The 21620-nt window shown below is 36.0% G+C and overlaps 1 protein-coding gene across 2 annotated transcripts in view; it reads left to right on the top strand.

Annotated features, from left to right (window-relative positions):
- Positions 1–21620, top strand: part of LOC149800862 (integrator complex subunit 14-like) — a 63383-nt gene that overhangs the window by 1815 nt on the left and 39948 nt on the right. For both annotated transcript variants that reach the window (XM_089954874.1, XM_089954875.1), the window contains exons 2-6: positions 1294–1481; positions 13370–13540; positions 16000–16225; positions 16578–16740; positions 21026–21177. In XM_089954874.1, coding sequence (XP_089811000.1) covers positions 1320–1481; positions 13370–13540; positions 16000–16225; positions 16578–16740; positions 21026–21177 — 874 coding nt within the window. In that variant the 5' untranslated portion in view covers positions 1294–1319. The remainder of the gene's footprint in view (positions 1–1293; positions 1482–13369; positions 13541–15999; positions 16226–16577; positions 16741–21025; positions 21178–21620) is intronic.

Here is a 21620-nt window from a genome sequence, read left to right as displayed (position 1 = left end):
TGGTAGTCTTATTGGTTAACTGCTAACTGTAGAAAATAGAGTTCTAAATATTATTGCAAGAATTTCAGATAAAGGTAAATTTCACATTAACATTTTCTCATGATTGATGTGAAATTCAATGGGAAATATACAGGTGTACAAGTAATCTTATGAACAGAAGAAACAAATCAAAGAAAGTGGTTTTATCTTAAACCAGGTTAATGTTAAATCATTAATGTATTGAAACTGGGATGCACCATTCAGGAAGTAGTCCCTGCTATATATCTGTATTAAATAAAAAATACCTAGATTTGACGATGAAAGGACCCCTTTACTGACAAAATTTGCGAACTACAGGCATAGATCACAAAATGAAATCAAGCACTAGTCCCATCAATGAGTGAGTTACAATTGTTACTAACCCCAGTCCTCAATTTACTTTACACAATAAGTACATTTCATTGCTACGCTACAGGGTCTCCTGCAAAAAAGCAAATAGGTACTTGATGCAAGTTTGATACTAAATGGAAAAAAAAGCATGTTCATCAAAGGAGTTTGCACGTTGAAAACAAAGGTTGGCTACCATTCCAACATGTTCTTCACTGACATCAAGGAGGCAAATAGACAAATGTAATTAATAATTGACATGGCTAAATGTTAGTGAGATTGGCACTTGTTAATGACAGTGTTTACTCGGCCTAAGGATGAGCAGGTTAGAAAGTTTTACTCTGCCCAGCCAATTAGTATCCGTTTAATGAAAAAACAAGTAGTTATCCTGAGCCCTTTACATATCATCAGTATTAATAAAAATCAGATAGCCTGATGTGTGGGGCATCTCCAATTCCAGTGTTTTATCTCAGATTTGTGATCGTGCGAATCCCCTAGACCTAATAAACCCCTCCCCATTAAAAATTAACAGTTATATGAAAATTGTGCACAGTTGATTTTACCCAGAGTATAATGAAAACTGTTGTATTCATTGATATTATCGTAGCTCACTCTGATCATATGAGTACTTGACTTGTAGTTGTTGTTGTTGTTGGGTTTAACACAATTTTTCAGCACAAGATAGGTTATGCATAGTGGCCAGTATAAATGGTGAGGAAGAACCCAGGAAAACCCTGGAAGAACCATCGACCCATGAGAAGACTTGACTTCTAGAACTAACACCTTAATCAAGTGACTTTGCAATTGACTAGTAAGATACTTTCAGTCAGTATCAAGTTAAAAGATAGCTATATGTTATACAGATAATTATCTATCTAACAGATAACTATGTATTTTACAGATAACATGCATTTCCTTATCTTACAGATCTAGTCCAGCTCATAAAACACACCATGCCTACTGTGATAGCGCTGGATGTGTCCCTGTCCATGACACGACCGGTGATGATAGCTGACAGCACTGAAGAGTTCCAGCGGCGCCATCTAGCTATTCATGGAATCAACACACTTCTTGATCATTTCACTGCTAACTGCAAACTGGAGTTTACCTCAGTTGTAAGTTTCTTCTTCAGTATATGTTACCCACTCATAATACCTTAGGAGAACTACAACTACCTTATAAATCCAACCTTCCGAGACTAAATTTTTTTAGTTAAAAGCTATAAGTTATCTGCCCACCTAGGTGGCAGTTAGAGTGATCATTCTTGATACTGGGACTGGTGCCAAATCCTGTGAAATTGTCAATTACTACTTCCGTTCATGCTGAGGAGCACTCTGTCTGGAAGTTTTCTACCTCCAAAACAAGTTGGAAGAGTTTCATCTTCAAAGGGAAGTATACTTTATCTATAAATTTCCAACTTTTCTATCCGACCTTTCACTGGCAACAAAGTCTCCTAGCTTCTTATCTTATTACGTTGCTGTCTTAACACAATTAGTGAATACTTGCACCGATTGCAATAGCATCCCCTCACATTGCTATAACATTATTAATCAGTGCATGTTTTAATGTTGCTGGATAATTTCTGGCTGAGTGAGGATACATCCGATTTATTTTGTATATTCTCTTAGCATCTAATTCAAAGTCATATACATGATGCTTTACTGATTTTACCTGTATAGAACATAACTGGGTAAAATTGTCTCATAACATATATTGTAGCACTTACTTTGTAAGTATCAATAATGATGCTTCATTTCTTATTTTAATTTGCAGGTTTTTGTGTGTAATATAGAAAACTCATTTATAACACTGTGTAGCCTCCACTGTGGTCAGATAAATACAGGTACATTTTCTATGCATGGTCTACACAGAAGCATCCAGCTTGTACATATTACTGTGAGCGATGCTTTAGTGATTTTACCTGTATAGGCAATCAAACAGATTGGCCTTCCTATGAGTAAGCTTTTACTAAAATTGATTATTTGCCTTCCACTTTGTACATATAATTACAATAAATGATGCTTGTTATTTTACCAGTATAAGCAATAAAAATTTACCTTCCGGCAGGTAAGCTGTTACTACAATTGATTATTTCAGCCTTCCACTTTGTACATGTAATTGATGTAAGTGACACTCCAGTCATTCTACATTCATAGGCAGTCACTTGGACCTTCCTACAGATGATTTTTAACTAGAATTGATTATATAGCATTCACTTACTAAATATTAATAGTTTTCTCTAATTCTCTAGCTGTAGCTTTGCATGCATACTCACAAGTTCATAAGCACTACACTACTTGTATGTAGTGTCTGCTTTGTTTTGTCTTGCAGATTTAGACCATGGGCAAGACCATTCTCACAACCCCACAACATGTCTATTTTTCTCATGTTGTCATTCCTTGAATACATGTCAGACTTGCAGAATATGAACTTAAGTCGATCATAGTTTGAGGGATGAAAACATCAGCATGCACACAGGGGTTGTGCATCAACATCCATACCCCATCTCAGTTGCAAGAATTGGACAAGATCATGCCAGTCAAGTTGGCCATGGTCCTTCACAACCAGACTAGGCCATATAACTCTGATTGCAATGTGCCATGACCACAATTGATCATGCAGTCTTACCCACCAGGAAAGGAACTTGTCCAGTTCCACGACTCACATAGTTTTGGTAAACACTTCCTGTGTACTATGCCCAGTTTAGTGCTGTAATACCCTAGAACCCGCTTCATGAAACCAGTTATAAAGAAGACTAACCCACACAGTGCTGCTAAGTACTTCCTGTGGACGATACCCAGTCTATACAGGCACTCACATGGATAAGTCTAATCCTAATAGTGCTGTGAGGCACTTCCTCTAGAAGACATACAGTTTTTATAGGCAACCTCATGGTTCAATCTTACCCTTATAGTACCTCAACACACTTCCAAACAGGGGCCATGCTGCCAGGTGAAGCAGGAAACTAATTGCCTAAAAAATGAAAACTTCACCTTGTTTTGTTAGGAAAGTAAAAACGACTTCACCCTGTGATTTTATTTTAGATGTATATTTTGAGTAACTGTAACTTTTTGAGATGCTTCCTTGTCTTAGCTGGTTATATTCGTTTTTTAAACTACAGGCAAAATGTAGGCATTGAGCCATCAAATAGCTGGTGTTAATTTCAATGCGCCAACAATCGTAGTCTTGCAAATTCACATGCATGTGTTTTGATAGCTGATTGACCATTAAACCCATCCCGAGCAAGTTGTAGCAGAGATGTTATATATGGTTATAGCAGTTGTCAATGTCTGATTTTCGAGAGTCATCATTTAATAAAAACAAAAGCAAATTTGTGTTTTGTAACTTAGACCATAGTATGTAAAAATCTATTTTGTTATAAGAATAGAATCAGTCATCTGAAGATTTTAACTGCTGCGTGTGCATTATTTTCTTCATAAAATCAGTTTGAAACCTTAAGTGAACCTGTTAGGGCAGAAATAATGGCAGACATCACCTGGCCTGGGAAGTACCAGTTTATTGTCTGTTTGTAAACATTTGGCAAATATATTAAGGAAAATATTCAATTTATTGAATGATTTGGCACAAAAAAAGCCATTATGTAAGTCCCAAATGTATGGGACAATCCGATTTTGTGGAATTGAGAATTGCAATAAGATCAAAGCAGCATAGACAGATAAAAAAATAAAATATTTGCAGTGGACTGACATTACAAAGCTAGAATTTAAGAAAACCCCTCTTTCTAAAAATAGATGAACTCGCATAGAGGCTGTTTCAATTGGATCATAAAAAAGGTTTTAGTTCATTCATATACCAACTGTAATGATTCAGTTTGTTATGTTTGAATGGTTATGTTAATGTTTTATCAGCAACAAAGAAATTGGGATGAACAAGATGGTATAAAAGCATGTGTATTTGCAGTAAGAACAAAAACTGTCATCAGAAAGATGAATGCATTTGCTGTCATGTACAGGGGTAGTTTCAAAGCAAGTTTATACATTTTTTTCAACTGCCATTTTATAATGAACTTTCATAAAGTAAAAAAAATAGTTCTTGTTTAAGCATTTTTAATAACTTGCAGTTACAATACTTCTAATCTAGTTATTCCTATCAGTTAAAATTCATTACAGTGTATAGTTTTTACAGTGCTCTTTTAAAGTCTTGTGGTCAAACTGCACTGCACATGAATAAGATAATTTTATACACATACATATTGTGTTTATAATGTACATACAACTCTGCTTGTAAAAAAAATATTGCTTAAGACCAGTGTTAATTGCAGATATGCATACAGAGAAATAGAGGGCATAATTCAAACAAGAGAATGAAAACACACACACACACACACACACACACACACACACTCACATGTATCTTTCATTGCTTCCACTTCTCCCTGTTCAACTCTCACTTCACCCTGCTCAGTCCAAAAGGAGAAGTCACTTTTCCCTAAAATTCAAGTCTAGCTTGACTACTGCTTCCAACATATGCCCATATTGGGGCCTCAGTTTTTACTTAGCAACGTCTTAGAAGTAGCAGGATCTGACTCAGAAGTGCAGAAAGTGTAGTGGGCTGCTATCCTCAACATTCTTCTCCATTTACTTCACTGGCAGCATAGGAGACATAAACATTACTACCGGTGCCTCGAGTGGCAGAGTGGTCTAAAGCACTCTCCGTTACGGATCACTGCCATCTCACCTCTGTCTGTGTGGGTTCGAGTCTCGGGCTTGGCCAGAGTGGACATGTGAGAAAGCTTGCCGGTAGCTTCTTGTAGGTTAGTGGTTCTTTCCAGGGTTTTCCCGGGTTCTTCCTCCACCATTAATACTAGCCACCATGTATAGCCTATCTTGTGCTGAAAAATGGCGTTAAACCCCTATAACAGCAAAAACAACAACAACTTTACTACCTTAGTTCATAAGCAATGAAAATTGGCACTCAAGTTCCCTTGTCATTATTAGATCTTTCATGAGAGAAACTCTGCCTTGGATTGAAGTTTTTTGCCCAATCCCATCACAGTTCTGTTCTCGTTCCTCTACATCGCCTGCTGGGTTTACAGTTCTGACATCAAGTGATTCTTGTCTATGAAAGATTTTACTTTCATTTGCTTCAACAATCTTACAAGTTACTGACTTAATGGGACTGCTTACTATACCCATGGCCGTAACATGGACTTAACATGGGCCAAGTTACTCACAACCTTCATCATCTGTTCATTTTAATGATCACGTTGATGGAATTCACAACAGGCCACCATCCCTCACAGGCTCACCTACAGCAGAGGGATTGGCAAGAAAAGGTTGCAGGAATGCCCCTAGAGTTCATGTCACTGGGAAGCAGTCATATCAAATTACAACCATTGAAAACCACAGTTCTCCTGAACTTGGTGGAAGAGTCAAAGGGATGTCAGTCATTTTCACCAGTGTTCCAAGAGTCCCTCCCTATCTCAAATGACATACATCCCACCCACCATTATCACAGCTCCCAGAAGGGCAAAGGCTCCAATCTTTCATTGCTGAATAGGGAAGATTTACCATGTTAACATAAGTATATGATAGTAGTTTCCTGGTGTCTCGGTATCACATTCAGCACTAAACCTTATGCCAGAATCCTTTTAGCTACAGCACATCATTTGCCACTTGGTCATCAACCTAATTGCTGTCAACTCTTGTTTTGCTCTTGGGTTCATGATGGAATTAACAACAGGTTCTGATGCTGTCCATTGTGGAGACTACTTAATCAGTGTGGACTTGCAAGAGGCATGATTTCACGTACCACACAATTGGCTTCCAGAATTTCTGGAATTGCTTACAACAGGCTACAAAGTAGAAGACTTGTTATATTTTGTTATAAAACATGATTTCACATGTTTTACCTTCCATTCATTCTTAGTCCCCTTGTCAATAGGACATCTCTGATGGTTAACTATGCTCAAGTAAAAAGAATATTTCCCCCAGGAATGAGAATTTCATTCATTCAATGGTAGGTTCCATGCCTATATGGAGCAATCCATTTGCAAGAGAATTCCTTTGCCAGCCGAGGTTTGCTTAATGTGGCAGTGGACATATTAGTCCTTTGTCACTTTATTGTGCTCCATTAACAATGATTACATGGTCCAAATATTGAGACTGAACCGTTGACCATTCAGCCAGCTCTGTCTGTCTGATAACTTCACTGTGGTGGCTTATCAACAAAGGTTGAGGCTTCTGGTATTCCACCCTGCCAACAGTAGGTCCATAATATGGCTAATATATTGGCAGATTCATTGTTCTGCAAGAAGGAACTAATACAAATGGAATTGTCTTTTCATCCCTCAGTTTTCTTTGAATAGATGTTCGATGGGATAGGCCTATCATGGACCTATTGTTGGCAGGATGGAATACCAGAAACCTCAACCTTTGTCTCAAAAGTCCTGGACCCAAAAGGACCTGGATAATCAATTGCTCTTTCTGTAGATGGAACAGTTGAATGTATACACATCTCTAACACCTCAGACTCTTAAAGTGATACAGAAATCAAAAGAATCTGAGTGCCTCCTCATCCTGATTACTCCTCAAATAGGAAATAATGTGCCACCCTTATCAATCTCACAACCGGATCACCAGGAATCAATATATTCCGTCATCTGTGTTAAGCAGTCATGATAGCAGATGTTTCACCCCAACCCAGAGTTACTGAACCTGCACGTCAGGATCCTATTAAATACGTCTTTAAGAACAAACAGTTCTCACAACAAGTGGCGGAGAAGGCCTCAAGTGAGAAAGCCATCACTTTAAAGGCATACAAAGACAATGGAGTATAATCTCAGTGGAGCACTTTATATCAGTGTAGGTATCCATACCTCAATAGCTAACTTCCTCTGACTCTTCAGTGAGAAACAGTTTGCACCAATCACAATTAAACCTACTGTCCCATGATGACTGGCATGCAGTGCTATCATAAAAGATAGGATATCGGACAAAACAGAGTCTATCTGATCTTCTATTCCTTTGGATTTCACCAATGACACTGGACTCTGAATAAACTTTTGTAGAAATCCAAATTAAGTCCAACACTGAAGTGTTATATGTTTGAGATGATCTGTATAATGCTGATGTGCCAACAGTCTTTTGTTGAAACACATTAATTTATTCCACTTTTGAATTTATTATAAGACCCAGTGAATGTCTCTGACCAAGAATATTATTTTTTTAATGAGCAGTCTGTATTTTCAGAGAAAATTCACTTGAATTGGATAATTTGAATAAATAAATTCCAGCACAAATGAGTATGGAATACAACAATAATACAAATTGATTCTTCTAGATCATAAGCATGAATAAATATTTGTTTCTGTAACAAGATTATTTTGTCTTCTACTTGACCTCAGGTCACAATTAACATTTTCTTAAAAATCATTACCTAATGGAAAATAACCTTCTAGAAATTTCTTGATGTTTAAAAAAAGGGTTTCTATAATTAACTGTCTGTTACTAAAATTATAATATACATGTATACCTGGACAATATCAAGTATACCAGGTAAACTCTTGGGGAATCCCAATAACTTAGACCCAAATAAACATTTACTTCTGTTAATAATGATCCTGATAATAAACCCAAACACATAGGGAATATTTTATCTGTGCATTAGTTGTGAAGAGAATAAAATAAAAATTGTTGTTGTTGTTGTCAGGTTTAACGCCATTTTTTCAGCACACGATAGGCTATATATGGGGCCAGTATTAATGGTGGAGGAAGAACCCAGGAAAACCCCGGAAAGAACCACCGACCCACGAGAAGCTACTAGTAAGCTTTCTCACATATCCACATTGGCTAAATCTTAGACTTGAACCGCCGCAGACAGAGGTGAGATGGCAGTGATCCATAACAAAGAGCACTTTAGACCACTCGGCCACTCAGTGCCCTTAAAATAAAAGTAAAAGAATCAATAATTCAGGTCAAGTAGAAAATAAACATGGTTTTGGACAAGGCTAAGTCCAATATACAATGTTACATTACAATAGCATATAATGAAATAATTTTTTTTAATACTACCAAACAAACAATGCAAATTAAATATACACTACAGTGTGCATTAACCTGGCTGAACAAGATAGCATTTGAAGCTCGCAAGAGCCTAATTAGTTCACCTACCATATAAGTCCTGCCTCCTCACTACTTTGGTGATTGGCATGGAAAATCAGCCATACATTTTCTACTGGTGCTCCTATCTACATGCAGTTCTGATAAGTGTTGCTCATGAAGCTTCCTGCTTTCATTGCCAAGAACAGGCTTCCATTCATGGGTAATGGGATATTGTTATTGGTTCCTGTCTTTTCTGGACACTTCCTCTCAAAGTCATCACCAGACCCAGTATGAGCTCTGAGTTATTGCATCGATGGAAATCATTTTACTTTCAGAAGAGGGGAAGGATGATATATCAGTATGGACACTTTTATCATGAATAAAATGGGATATTTGTTCCACATTTTGGATGGAATTCCAATTATACTTCTAGCTTTTATCGGAAAGTTGGTTATCTGGCAAGCATAGCTGGTATTGTTAAAAATAATTGTATTAGTAAGAACTTACAAAAAAACACAAGAATATACTTGTTCTGCCTTGTTGAAGGGAAATATAGTGTTATCTTTATCCATGCATTAATTCATACACCTGGTTATCCTCAAGTGCTATCCATCTATCCATCCATTCATACACCTGGTTATCCTGCATGTCTTGAAGGAAAATCAGGGTACATGCTTTTGACATGATTGGAAGTGGTCAGAGTAGACATCAACAACAGTTTATCCATCCCAACAATAAAAGATGATTTCAGAAAGAAGAAAAATTCTGAGTTGATACATTAAGCTCATGTGTATTTTTGGAACCTCGTGCATCATAGTAGGGGTGGGGAGAAAGTGGAGAGGATTAAGAAAAAACCCTCCAACATCTCTCTGCGTATCCTGATGGAGTTGCTGCAGCAGCTCACAGAGAATTGCTCTGCACACCGCGCTTTCTTGTGGAGTTGTTGTGGATGACCCCTGTGGAGTACACATGGTCTGTTAAATGTGCATGGTTTAGTGTGTATGGCCCCTGCAAGCATGCTCATTAGAGGTTTATGGAGAGAGAGAAATAGAGAGAGAAAGATATGCCAATTTATCTACGTCATTATCAGATAGTGCACATTTCCTAGTTCTAATGAAGACTATGTAATAGATATAATGCCAAATCAAATTGTAAACAATATTAACATATTGGCAATGCCTTAAAAACTGTACTAATACTAATGTACTTTTTCATTCAGAAATGGCTGATTGACACCTTTTGCAACAAGTTTACACTTGTACTTTATTCAAAGAAATCTGAGCAATCTTACATACTAACTTTATGAGATCTTGTTCATCTTCTCCTGAAGTTGTATTTGATTGTTAATCACTCATGATGTATGGTCTTTCCTTGGGTGGTCTTCATTGATTGGCTGTTCAAATGTAAATCAATAATGCTGATCATCTGCTCCATGGTGTGCTTACCAAGGCTGGTGGTGATTTGTAAGTATTTTTATTGCTCCATTGTGGAGCATTATATTGGAGTGAAAGTGGAGGGGATTAAGTACCGCCAATGCAATGTGTTGGGTTTCAAAAATACATGTCAGCTGTACTGTAGTCTTACATGTATGAAAATTGAATGTACAGTCTTGACACTTGATAGTTGTGCTCATCATGGAGGTACCAGTGTTTCTTCTTTCTCCACCTAGAATCCCAAGGGCAGGGGACATTTTGCCCTTGTTATGACTCTTTGGTCTTAAATTAGGTAACATAAAGAAATGAAACCAACAAGTTTTAAAAAATTCAACAAACAATTTATTTCCCTAGAATATATTCAAAAGGCATTTACACTATTATGAATAAGATCCTAAATGTTCTATGTTGAGTCCAGATGTATAGAATGTTCTGAATGAATTCTAGTAATCTTGAATGTGTTGATGGATGGAGGTTATTGTAATCCTTTTTGACTGACCACCACCTGTCAGATAGTTGTTTTTTTCCCTAGTAGAATTTGACACGAGTTTGTCCAGTTTCTTTTCTACAATTCCTAAACCTTTATTGATTCGTCTCAGGTACCAGTTCATAACCATTCTAGATACATTCCTTAACATCATCATAATTGGCACCGTTGTACCAACAGTGAAGTGTAGACTTTATGAGCTTTGCTATTAAGTTCACTAATAAAGTCCAGTGCTCATTTGGCAATTTAAAGTTTTCAGCACTTTTCTCAAAACGAGGAAAGTATCTACTTCTTTTCTTGAAAACGAGTTGTTAACAATATTTCTAGTAACATCAAAACCTGTTCTTGTGTGAAAATGAGGGTAGTGTTTTCTACATGCCAGTTCAAATTCTTATAATCTGTATGCATTTCCCTTTCTTCTTTTTTTCATTAGTATTTCCCCCTTATCTTTTTCTCTCTGCCTCTCCCATTCCTCTCTCTACATTTGTATTTCTCTCCTCTTCTCTCTGCATAGACCTCTCCTATTCCACTTTCAGCATTTGCATTTCTCTCTGCTTTCTGTCTCTGCATTTGCTCTCCTTTTCCTCTTTCTCAATTTGCCATTCCATCATTTCTTTCTGAAGTAGTAGCTTTGTTAACTCCAATTCCATCTTGATTTTGTAAACTGTGATTCCTTCTAACTTTCCATCAAAACCAGACAGACTTTCTGTTCAAACCCAAGCATTATCATCCAGAATTTCCCATGCCGCTAAATACCAAACCAAAGTAGTTTTTGTTTCTTGCTTTGTTAAAAGATGCTTTTACTTCCAAAAGATCAAATTGTTTGGCAAGCTGAAGCAAGGACTCTGGGTAGGATTTGAAACAAAGTTCACTGTGTTAGATGACATTGTGAATGCTTGCTGATTTCACTAAAGATTTCTCAAAAGAAATTAAAATCTTTTTCAGGACAGTGGAAATTTTGAAACAAGGTCTATTTAAATTTTAAAGACAAATTTTAATATATCTGAAATGTTTAAAAGAAATTAAGATTCCAGATGAGACCCAATTTCTGTTATGACTGTGTGGTCTTAAACTTAGTAACAGAAAATAGCGAAACCAAGAAGTGTTGTAAACTTCAACAAACAATTAATTTCTGTAGCATACAAAGTGAAAATTGTGATGACAGTATTGTGAATTAAATCCTATATAATCCTGAATGTTCTGTCACATGTCCAGAAGTAAAGAATCTTCTGAATGAATTCCAATAATTGTGACTATGCTGGTGTATCAGTAGTCTTGATGTGTCAACAATGATGCAATCCAGAATATCTTTGAGTGAGTCCTCATTAATCCCAAAGCAATTTTAGTCTTCAAAGTCAGTGAGCACTTTGTAATTCCAAAGATTAATTTAAATAAATGATTCCTTTCAAATTATATCTGAGCACAAGAAAAAGTGATTCCACAGACTGATATTAAACTAGAAATAAGTGATTGTTTCCCTTGCTCTTTATATATAGACTAGAAATAAATGATTGTTTCCCTTTATATATAGACTATGACCTTTCTTATGACACATTGTGTACCCCATTGATGTGGGTCAGTTCTAATGTTATTATTTACTAATTCCTAAACTAGGTCATGCCATGAACTTCAGTTTTAATAAACATTTTTTTACAACTAATAACTTTGATAAAACTTAGGCAGACATTGCATGACATTAGTCAGGTAGGCCAAAATTCTACCCACAATCATGGAAAAGGTCAAGTACACAGTATAAATTAAATACACATATCAGATCCCCTCCTCCAACTTTGGTTAAAACATTCTAAAGGTACAAAGAAATTTTTTAGTACATAATGCAAAAGTAGTGCTAAAACTTGAAATAATCTTGCTTGTTTCAATAGTTTTGCCACATTAATTTTGTCATCTGCACTATGACTTTAACCCTCAAAAATATGTTACACACTAGCGGCTGTCAGAGATGTTTACATTCCCAGATACATTCTTTTTATTTAAAAAATTGATATTAATTGCCATCATACAGTTTTTACTACCTTAGTGAATGTGGCCATTGATAGTGCCACCATAATTTGGATAGACATCCACTAAAGAAAAGTTGTTTTTACTTATTTCTTTTCCTTAACAAAAGCACTCCCTGGGTCAAGATTTGGGGAATATAGAACAAAATAGTTACAGAAACTAAAATTGTAACACTGAGGTATACTGTTCATTACAGAACAAAGAATGCCACAGTGACTTACATTTCATGCCACAGTGACTTACATTCCATGCCACAGTGACTTACATTCCATGCTACTATAACTGCTTTATTTATTGTGCATTTCACTATAAAAAATCTTTCATAATGCAACCCGGTGAGACATTGCATTTTGAGGAATTCTTGTTATTTAAAATGTAAATAAACCTCCACATTAAACTGCATTCACTTGTAATCTGCTTGTGATGATACTCATTGGATTCCTTGTTTGCATCTTATAATTGAAGAAATATTGAGTATGGTTTGTTTTGTTAATAGAAATACTTGTCCATGTTTAGAGAAGAAAAAAAATAGCATCACAGCTTTCGACAAATGTTTATGTGTTGTGTTTTTGGATTTTTAACATAGATTTAACAATTTTAATTATATCACTATGATGTCTGCCTTATGGCAGTTTACAGTGATGTCTGACACTGCCAGGCAATCCAAACGTTAACCTCTTAATGTAGAATGGTAAGTGAGGCAGCTGCTAGTACCATTTTTATAAGTTATTGGTACGACTCGGCAAGGGTTCGAGTCCAAGGTAGTTGCTCTAACTACTTAAGCCACCAGAGTGGTTTTGAACAGTTGAGTATTTACCAAAAATTAAAAAGCTTAATTTTACATTTTATTAATTACCCATTTGATGTAAACAAATTAAATCTTTTGACCAACAGTACATATCTTCATGATAGACTAAATACTGCTATTCCCTACATAGGTATTTTTTAAATTTATTTGTTTTTAAAGATTTGCTTTTATTAAAGACAATATTTCTTTGCAGGTGATATTTTCCTACCTTTGGGAACAGCTGGTGCCATTCACTAGGGATGTGGAGTCCATCAAGACTGCTCTAACCAAACTAGAGGAGTATAACAAGACCTGTTTTGAGTCAGTCCTGGCAGGCATCTCCACACTGGTTGTGGAGGAGTGGGGCACAGCCACATCCATGCAGGTAATCTACACCTGTGAAGATTCTTCTTTAACTGCATACACAACCAAGCAGTAGACAATGTAGTGGTTGATAAAAGATTCTCACAATTTAATAAACATCAAAATTCGAACGCCGCCAACATGCTTGTGGAGCTTGGCAGTGTTATTAGACGCAATCATCTGATCAGTAAATAATGTCTGCTATATTAGCTGGAAATTGGAAGGGTATGAAATTGTACATGCGTTCAGCTTTAAAAAAATGTATAAAAATGACTTGTGACCTTTGCAGGCCTACTGCACTTAGTTCTCAGGTTTTATAAAAATATTTTACCATTATGGAAAAGCAAGTTCACACACGCAAGTCATTTTCTGCACTTTGCGCAATGATTATTATAGTAGTTTTCACACGTTTCTTATGATATTCACAAAATATGAAGTAAAAGGTAAATGCACGCTGAAAGCATGTGTTGATTGTTAATTATTCTTGCTGTAGTCATTCAAATGAATAGGCATACAAGAATTAATTATTGGAAATATACAATGGATAAATGAACAAGGAAATGCATATGAGAAAATTTTAGCAGTGTGAGATTTGTACAGACCCCATTCATAGATCCTGGATTGTAATGAACCGTACATGTGCTTCGTGTTTCTTAACCTAATTTTGTTGTTCATTTTTCCCATTGAATTCAGACACATAATGATCTGTGACAAAATTATTGATTCGTTTAAATATGTATGCAATTTTGCAATGGCATTACATGTATTATGGATTAATTGCAAGCCCCAACTGTACAATATCAGACGGCAAGTAAACTGTCAGTACTCTGTTCATGCTATATATTAGACGTTGAATTCAGACACAATGATCTGAGACAAAATTAATAAATATTGTAAATCTGTGTGCAATTTTTCAATGGAATTACATGCATTATGGATTAACTGCATGTCACGACGGCACGATAGTAAATGGCATTGATACCCTATTCATTATATACATTAGACATGAATACACTTATATGTGCCAACAAGTTCTCTGAAAAAGTAAAATAGTTTAAAACCTCGCATTAACACGATCCAATTTTTTAAACCCCAATTATCGTGATGTAACGGGGTTCCACTGTAACTCGGTACCCATGTAGACAAACTCATTTCTCTTTGTGGTAATTGACATTCATGCAGTAACACAAGTACTCTACAGAATGCAGTGTTTTGGCTGCAGAAACAGAGCATAGGGCAATCGAAAACCCTAAGAACTTATGCAAAATTTATATGGGAGATTGATACACAAGATAATGTTGATGCTGATGCTGTGTTTCCTGTCAACAGGTATTGTTTTTTATTTGGCTACATACACTGTGTGTCTTGAAATATTCACAATGCTGATTGGCTGTTGGCCTTGACAATCGCTAACTTGCTACAGGGTCAATTCAAATCCATAAACATACTCAGCATCCTCATCATCACCTATGGAGATAAAACATGCCCACACAGATAATCATTACTTAAATTTAAATCCATATATAAGAAATCAACACAAACTCATTTGATTGACACCCATGCAAGTAATCATGAGCCTTTCAAATAATACATTTAGATGAATGATTTACACTTAAGTAAATTAACACCTGTTGAAAGGTAGATGTGAGATCCTTGTTGTACGTATATATTGGACAGGATTAGAACTTTTGTTTCCACATTTATGTTGACATTTTATGATAGGTAAATTTGATCTGTGAGTACATCTCTCAGTCCATCTATATAGCTAACCATTCTTTCCTTGAAACCTTAAGTCCATCAACACCAGTTGAAGGAGAGTGATATATTTAGTGATGTTTTAAGAAGATAGTCAGATCATGCCAAAGGTTTGAATCATGGATGCAGTCCCCAGACAAGAAGAGGGTTGGGGTCACATTTTCATTGATGATAGGGACTTTTCTTTGTATTCTGATCTATATCTACGCTGATTAAAGGAGGGTGATCATATTTGGTTTTATGCTTCTAGAAGATGTATAGATGACTGAATTGGAGGGTGGAGGTTGAGTTTGTGAGGGTGGGCAAAATTAAAAAAGAATGCAAATATTTGTGATGGCTTTCATTTCCAGTTATGTTTTTTAACTAGTATCTCACCTTATTTGTCATTGAAATCTTATCAGTATGGAGAAGATATTGTGTCAGGGAAAAGGTAACTTTCATCTAAGATGTCATGATCCATATCATTCAGTAGCATAACAAGATATTCTGCCTACCCCCGCACTCGATTTCGGGGGCCCCTCCCCTCCCAATAAAGAAAATAAAGAACAAAATGTTTGGTGGGAATTGGGGCTCCTTGGCTGGGCCTGGACGCAACTCAGCAGTTGTAGGCTTTGCTTGGGCACTTGCTACACCACTAGTATCATACTGTTATCATCAAATACTTCTCTTTGTTAAACCGACTAGACATTTCATTTACATGGGAATGCTTGCAAATAACTATTTCAGGTGATTCTTATCACAGATGGTAACATGGGTGTTGGGCCAGGTTCCCTAAAGGAGACCCTGAAGAAATGGAAGAGCATCCAGGCTGGGGAGGTATCAGATGAAAAATGCCCCCTCCCATTTCCATTCCCCACCAAACTCCAGGTGATGTGTATTGCCAATCCTAATGACCCAGCACTCATTGATGTGATTCCGCTTTATCAGCAGCTAATAGATCTGAACAACAAAGGTAATTAGCATTCATTTTGGATTGGGGCTGTGGTCAGTTGACAATTTTACAGATTGCTTATCAGTTTAAAGAAATATTTATCTCGATGAGTTTTGGGTTTTGTTTTGTTTTGAACCAGGGCTTATAATATTGTGTGCCATGGCAAATCCTCATGCAATTAATTAAATATTTTTTAGAAAGAAATAAAGAAAGAAATGGATATTATCATTTCTTTAGTTTAATTTAATTTGATCTCAAGAAACTCTCTCATCATTGGGCCATTTGTCAAGGGAATCGTAAGCAAAATAGCTTCACACTGTCAGTTTTAATCATCTCCTAGGAGTAACCATTGATAAAATCTGTTACATTTCAGGAGGGGAGGTATATGTTCCTGAGGGTAATCTGAGCTTGTCCAGTGTACAGGCCATGTTCCAGAGATTGGCAGACTCCTGCTACGCGCCATATTATGGTCTGCTGCGATGCGGCAATCTTAAGTGCAATATTACCTTATTTCCTCCTCCAGAGAGATACTGCAAGTAAGTGGTCAGATTCAGATACCTGTAGTGCAGGCAAATTATTCCTACTGGCTAATGGAGTGTTCCCTGGAGAGGCAAATTATTTCTACTGGCTAATGGAATGTTCCCTGATAGGCAAATTATTCCAACCGGCTAATGGAGTGTTCCCTGATAGGCAAATTATTCCTACTGGCTAATGGAGTGTTCCCTGGAGAGGCAAATTATTTCTACTGGCTAATGGAATGTTCCCTGATAGGCAAATTATTCCTACTGGCTAATGGAGTGTTCCCTGATAGGCAGATTATTCCTACTGGCTAATGGAGTGTTCTCTGGATATGCAGCTAATCCATAGAGCTAGCCTGTTTTACTGCCACTAAACACTGATTTCATTACTGATGATAACAAAATGTTATGGGGTCTCTGGCTGGTATTTACTAATTAGACAAGGTTGCATTCACCGGTTAAGCAATTAGTCCAGAATTATACTGGACATTGTGTTTTAATAAAGCATCAGTACCCTTGTGCCATGACAATTGTAAACTATGGAATTGTAAAGTGCCACTTAAATGGTAAAAATTGGATGATGACAAAAGAGAGGGCAGTTGCATATATGATAGGGAGAAGAGAATTTATTATGGTGATCTTGCTGATTAGTGTAAAACAAAACTTATTTCAAACCCAGTATTGTTTTTAATGTCATCTTACAAGTACACTAAAAAACATGATAATATAAAAACTTTCAAGATGTTGCATTTTTAAAAAAAATTACTTTCAAAGCAATGTATGTTAATTAAAATGTGTAAGGCTAGTCATAGCATCAAAAAAACCCCCGCTTGGTTTACATTAATATGACAATTGTTGCCATTTGAGTGAAATAAAAGTATGTACAATTGTGTTTTCTTGGCCATTGTGAGTGTGGAAACTGTTTATAGTCTGAAATCCACAATATCTTATAGGGTGTACAAACTAGATCAGCATATACTTTTTAATCGGTGATGATTTCATTTATAGGATGGATTAAATTAAGCAGGATCCAGTAATCGTGTGTGGAACATAAATTTTGGGGAGAATAACATATACCTATGATTATGATTTTGTTGTACAATGCACATAAAACAACCTTGGTATTGTAATAATAATAATAATAATAATAATAACATTTGGTTCTTGGTATTTGCTAGAAAACATACTTTAAAATGGGAACCTGTATATAGCAGTCACCTGTGTGTAACAGCCAGTTTTGCCTTTTCCTATGAGTGGCTGTTATTGATAAGTTTGACTTATAGTTTTTTCTGTGAAGCATAGTGTTATCACTCTATGGTCATAAACTCAGTAACAGAAAGAAGCAAAACCTGCAAGCTTTATAAAACTTAACAAATGATATAATTATAGAATGAAAATTTAAGAGGAACTTAGAGCGTTATGAATTGAATCCAAAATAATCATAAAAAGTTCTGTTCAAGTCCAAAAGAATCAAATGTTCCGAATCAGTTTCCAGTCCTTGAATGTACAGACCTGGAAACAGTCCTGATGTATCAAAATGGCAGGGGACTCAAACTCGAACCATCCTGAGGGCCATATGAGGGCATTTTTAATGGCCTAAGGGCCACACCCTGTGACAGCAATCATTTTGTGGGCCACAGGATACAGCTTGGCAGGCCCTGGTCTAGAACTCCTTTGAACAATCCACAATAGTTCCAGAATAATATTTTAGTTCAGTGAGCACTTCATAGTTCCAATGAATATTCTGAACAAATATTTTCTCTCAGATGATATATGAACACAACATTAAACACATCTGAATACTGATGTTACAACAAGAACATAAGAAATAAGACAGACCAAAATTGTCCAGCTCCACCTACTTATATACAAGTATGAGAGGTGGAAAGGCATTTTGCTGCTTCTGTTATATGACAGTTCACAAGCACCCCACACTGTAAAAGAATGCACTTGACCTAAACCATCCAGTAGGAAGTTACTTTATTTTTCTAAGAACCCACCTGCCCAGTGGGAAATACCCCACAAACTCATCAACATGTTTACTACTAATATTATTATTAGTAATTTGATAATAGCCATTTATAGATACTATGCAATCTTGTCACTCTTAATATCTTAAAATAGAAACTAATATACACATACACAAAATATATCTATAGGTAATCACTTCAACTTACAGTCATGAATAAAATTTAAAAAAATTATTGATATACATTACAATAGGCATGAAATAAATATCACTTGCATGTGAAGCATAGGTAACATTTTCACATGAAGTATAAGCATCACTTGCCTGGGAAGCATAAGCATCACTTGCCTGTGAAGTAAATGCGTCACTTGCATGTGAAGTATAAGCATCACTTGCCTGGGAAGCATAGGCATCACTTGCCTGTGAAGTAAATGCATCACTTGCATGTGAAGTATAAGCATCACTTGCCTGGGAAGCATAGGCATCACTTTCCTAAAAGCTTCATTTTCCTGGGAAACATAAGCATCACTTGCCTGTGAAGTGTAAGCATCACTTGCCTGGGAAGCATAGGCATCAGTTGCCTGTGAAGTATAAGCATCACTTGCGTGGGAAGCATAAGCATCACTTGCCTAGGAAGGCAAGATATAGGTAGCAATTGCCTGTGAAGCTTACTGTATATACTTGCTTATAAGTCACCTATATGTAGACCCCACTTATGGGGGCTACAAAAAGTCAATTCCTCTTTGACTCTCCTACAAGTCAGGATGTATTTTGCAAATATAATACATTTGAGAGGGAACTTGTCATCAGTGAGTCAGAGTTGCATTTTGAAAAATAAAACAAGACAAACTGGATAGATAGACTAATAGGAAAAATAATGACAAACCAGTGTAAAATACAATTTTTTTATTGAGTGGAATATGTTCAAAATAAATTGAAAACCGTTTTAAAAATTAAATCCTTTAAAATCCATAATGCTTGACATTTTAAATCCATTTATGTGATAAATCCATTTCAATTATTGGACACATACTGATATAAAGAATGATTTCATTGACAATGTCCAATGATACATAAATTCCACACATCTCACAAATAAAAAATTGAAGTTATTAATGTCATAATCTAATGTCATCTGGTACAGAGTTTCCAAGAAATAATCCTCATCTAATAAAGTTGTCTAGTCAGCATAAATATTGTCCAGCTCCATTTCCTCAGCTTCACTGTCACATGCAGGTGCATATGTAGAGACTTAGCTAGGGCTCTGCAAGTAACAATTTGATTGTACATTGTGTGAAATCTATTAAAGGATGCAACTAAACACATTCTGTTGTGCAGCAAGATCACACAAAGTTCAAATAAACACCATCTGTTACTTGACTCTGAGCAAGTTTGCAACTTGCAGCTTGATCAAAGTGGGTGTTGACTTTACAAGCTTTGGGATTTAGGTCAGACATTCACTTGAAGATGTAGAACTATTTGGCACTGAACAAGTAGATAAATTAAATGTGCAGCTTGATTAAAAGTATTGTCAACTTGAAAACAAAGTGAGTAATGCCTTTACAAGCCAGGCTTATCGAGCCATGTGCACTAGGAGAAAACTTAGGAAATATCAGTTGTGAATCAAATCTAACTTATGGAAAAGGAAAATATAAAATAAATCAAATCGTTTATTGCATCAAACAATTTATATAGCAAAACACAAATATAATACAAAATACAGGTTGTTAGAATTTTCACAAAAATGGAAACAATTAATGGTAGGTAAACAACATTGAAGGACATTTCATTTTGTGGCAGGTAGTATTAAATGTACCTGTAAATGCAAGTATTGTGTAATGAATACTGTCATGAAATGGATAAACGCAGTGCATGTCATAAATATATTTCTGAATGGGAATAGTGGCACAACGTAAAATATTTGAATTGACAGTATTATTGTGCACTGCCAGCATCTTGATCTCCAACATTACTCTGAGATATATCAGATTTTTGGGATGTTGTGCATATAAAACAACCCCTTTCTCTGCTTGAATTGAATTTTCAGGACAAAGGTTTCACTTTTTTATGTTCTTGTCATTGTTATTGTTGGCATAGGCATTGTTGTTCAGTTTTTACATTTCACTGATTTTTATTTGACACTGTTGCATATACAATCATAAAACTTTACTTATCATGGATGTTACTGCTTTTAACAAGCAAATGTTGGTCACAGTAACTTACTTTTTACACTGCAGTTAACTTTTTGGTATTTGGAAGATGCCTTGCTGGAGCAGGCAGTATATAGTTTTCTACAGAATTCTTGAATATGTGATTTTTTTTCTTTTTGCCTAGACAACATGAGTTTAAGTTAGTCCAGAGGAGCATTTGCAGTACGCTGGATATCTGTGGATTTCTGGATCTCCATGACATCTCTAGTCCCCCTACTCTGTCCCGTCATCTTGTCCTGCCAGCTGCACCCAAGGCAGACAAACTTCACAGAGAAGGTACTCACATAAAGCCTGATAAAAATTCACATACATTTTCTTGCAATAAGTTAGATCAAATATTTACTGTACTTATATTTTAGGTAAGTAATTTTCAGATGCTTTGTTAAACTTATCTTTGATGCATTCCAGTGATTATTCTTGTTGTTTTTGTGGATTTAATGCCTTTTTTTCAGCACATGATTGGTTATACATGGTGGCCAAAATAACTGGTGGAGGAATAACCTGTAGAAACCCTGGGAAGAACCACCAAGACTCGAACCCACATGAAGGACAGGTGAGAAGGTAGTGATCAGTAAAGGGGAGCCTCTCAAACCACTCAGCCACCAGAAGTCCCAATGGACTGTTGATTTTATGCAAAGAAACATCATGATATCATTATTTTCTTACTTGAAACATTTTGTTTAATCAACTTTTTTATATTCTAGCTAATATTTCTATAT

This window comes from Sinohyriopsis cumingii, chromosome 4, assembly GCF_028554795.1.
Source record: "Sinohyriopsis cumingii isolate HCF-2022 chromosome 4, ASM2855479v2, whole genome shotgun sequence".
In the NCBI taxonomy this organism is placed as follows: domain Eukaryota; kingdom Metazoa; phylum Mollusca; class Bivalvia; order Unionida; family Unionidae; genus Sinohyriopsis; species Sinohyriopsis cumingii.
The sequence above is the reverse complement of the archived record's forward strand: the minus strand, read 5'-3'. Positions and strand labels throughout refer to the sequence as shown.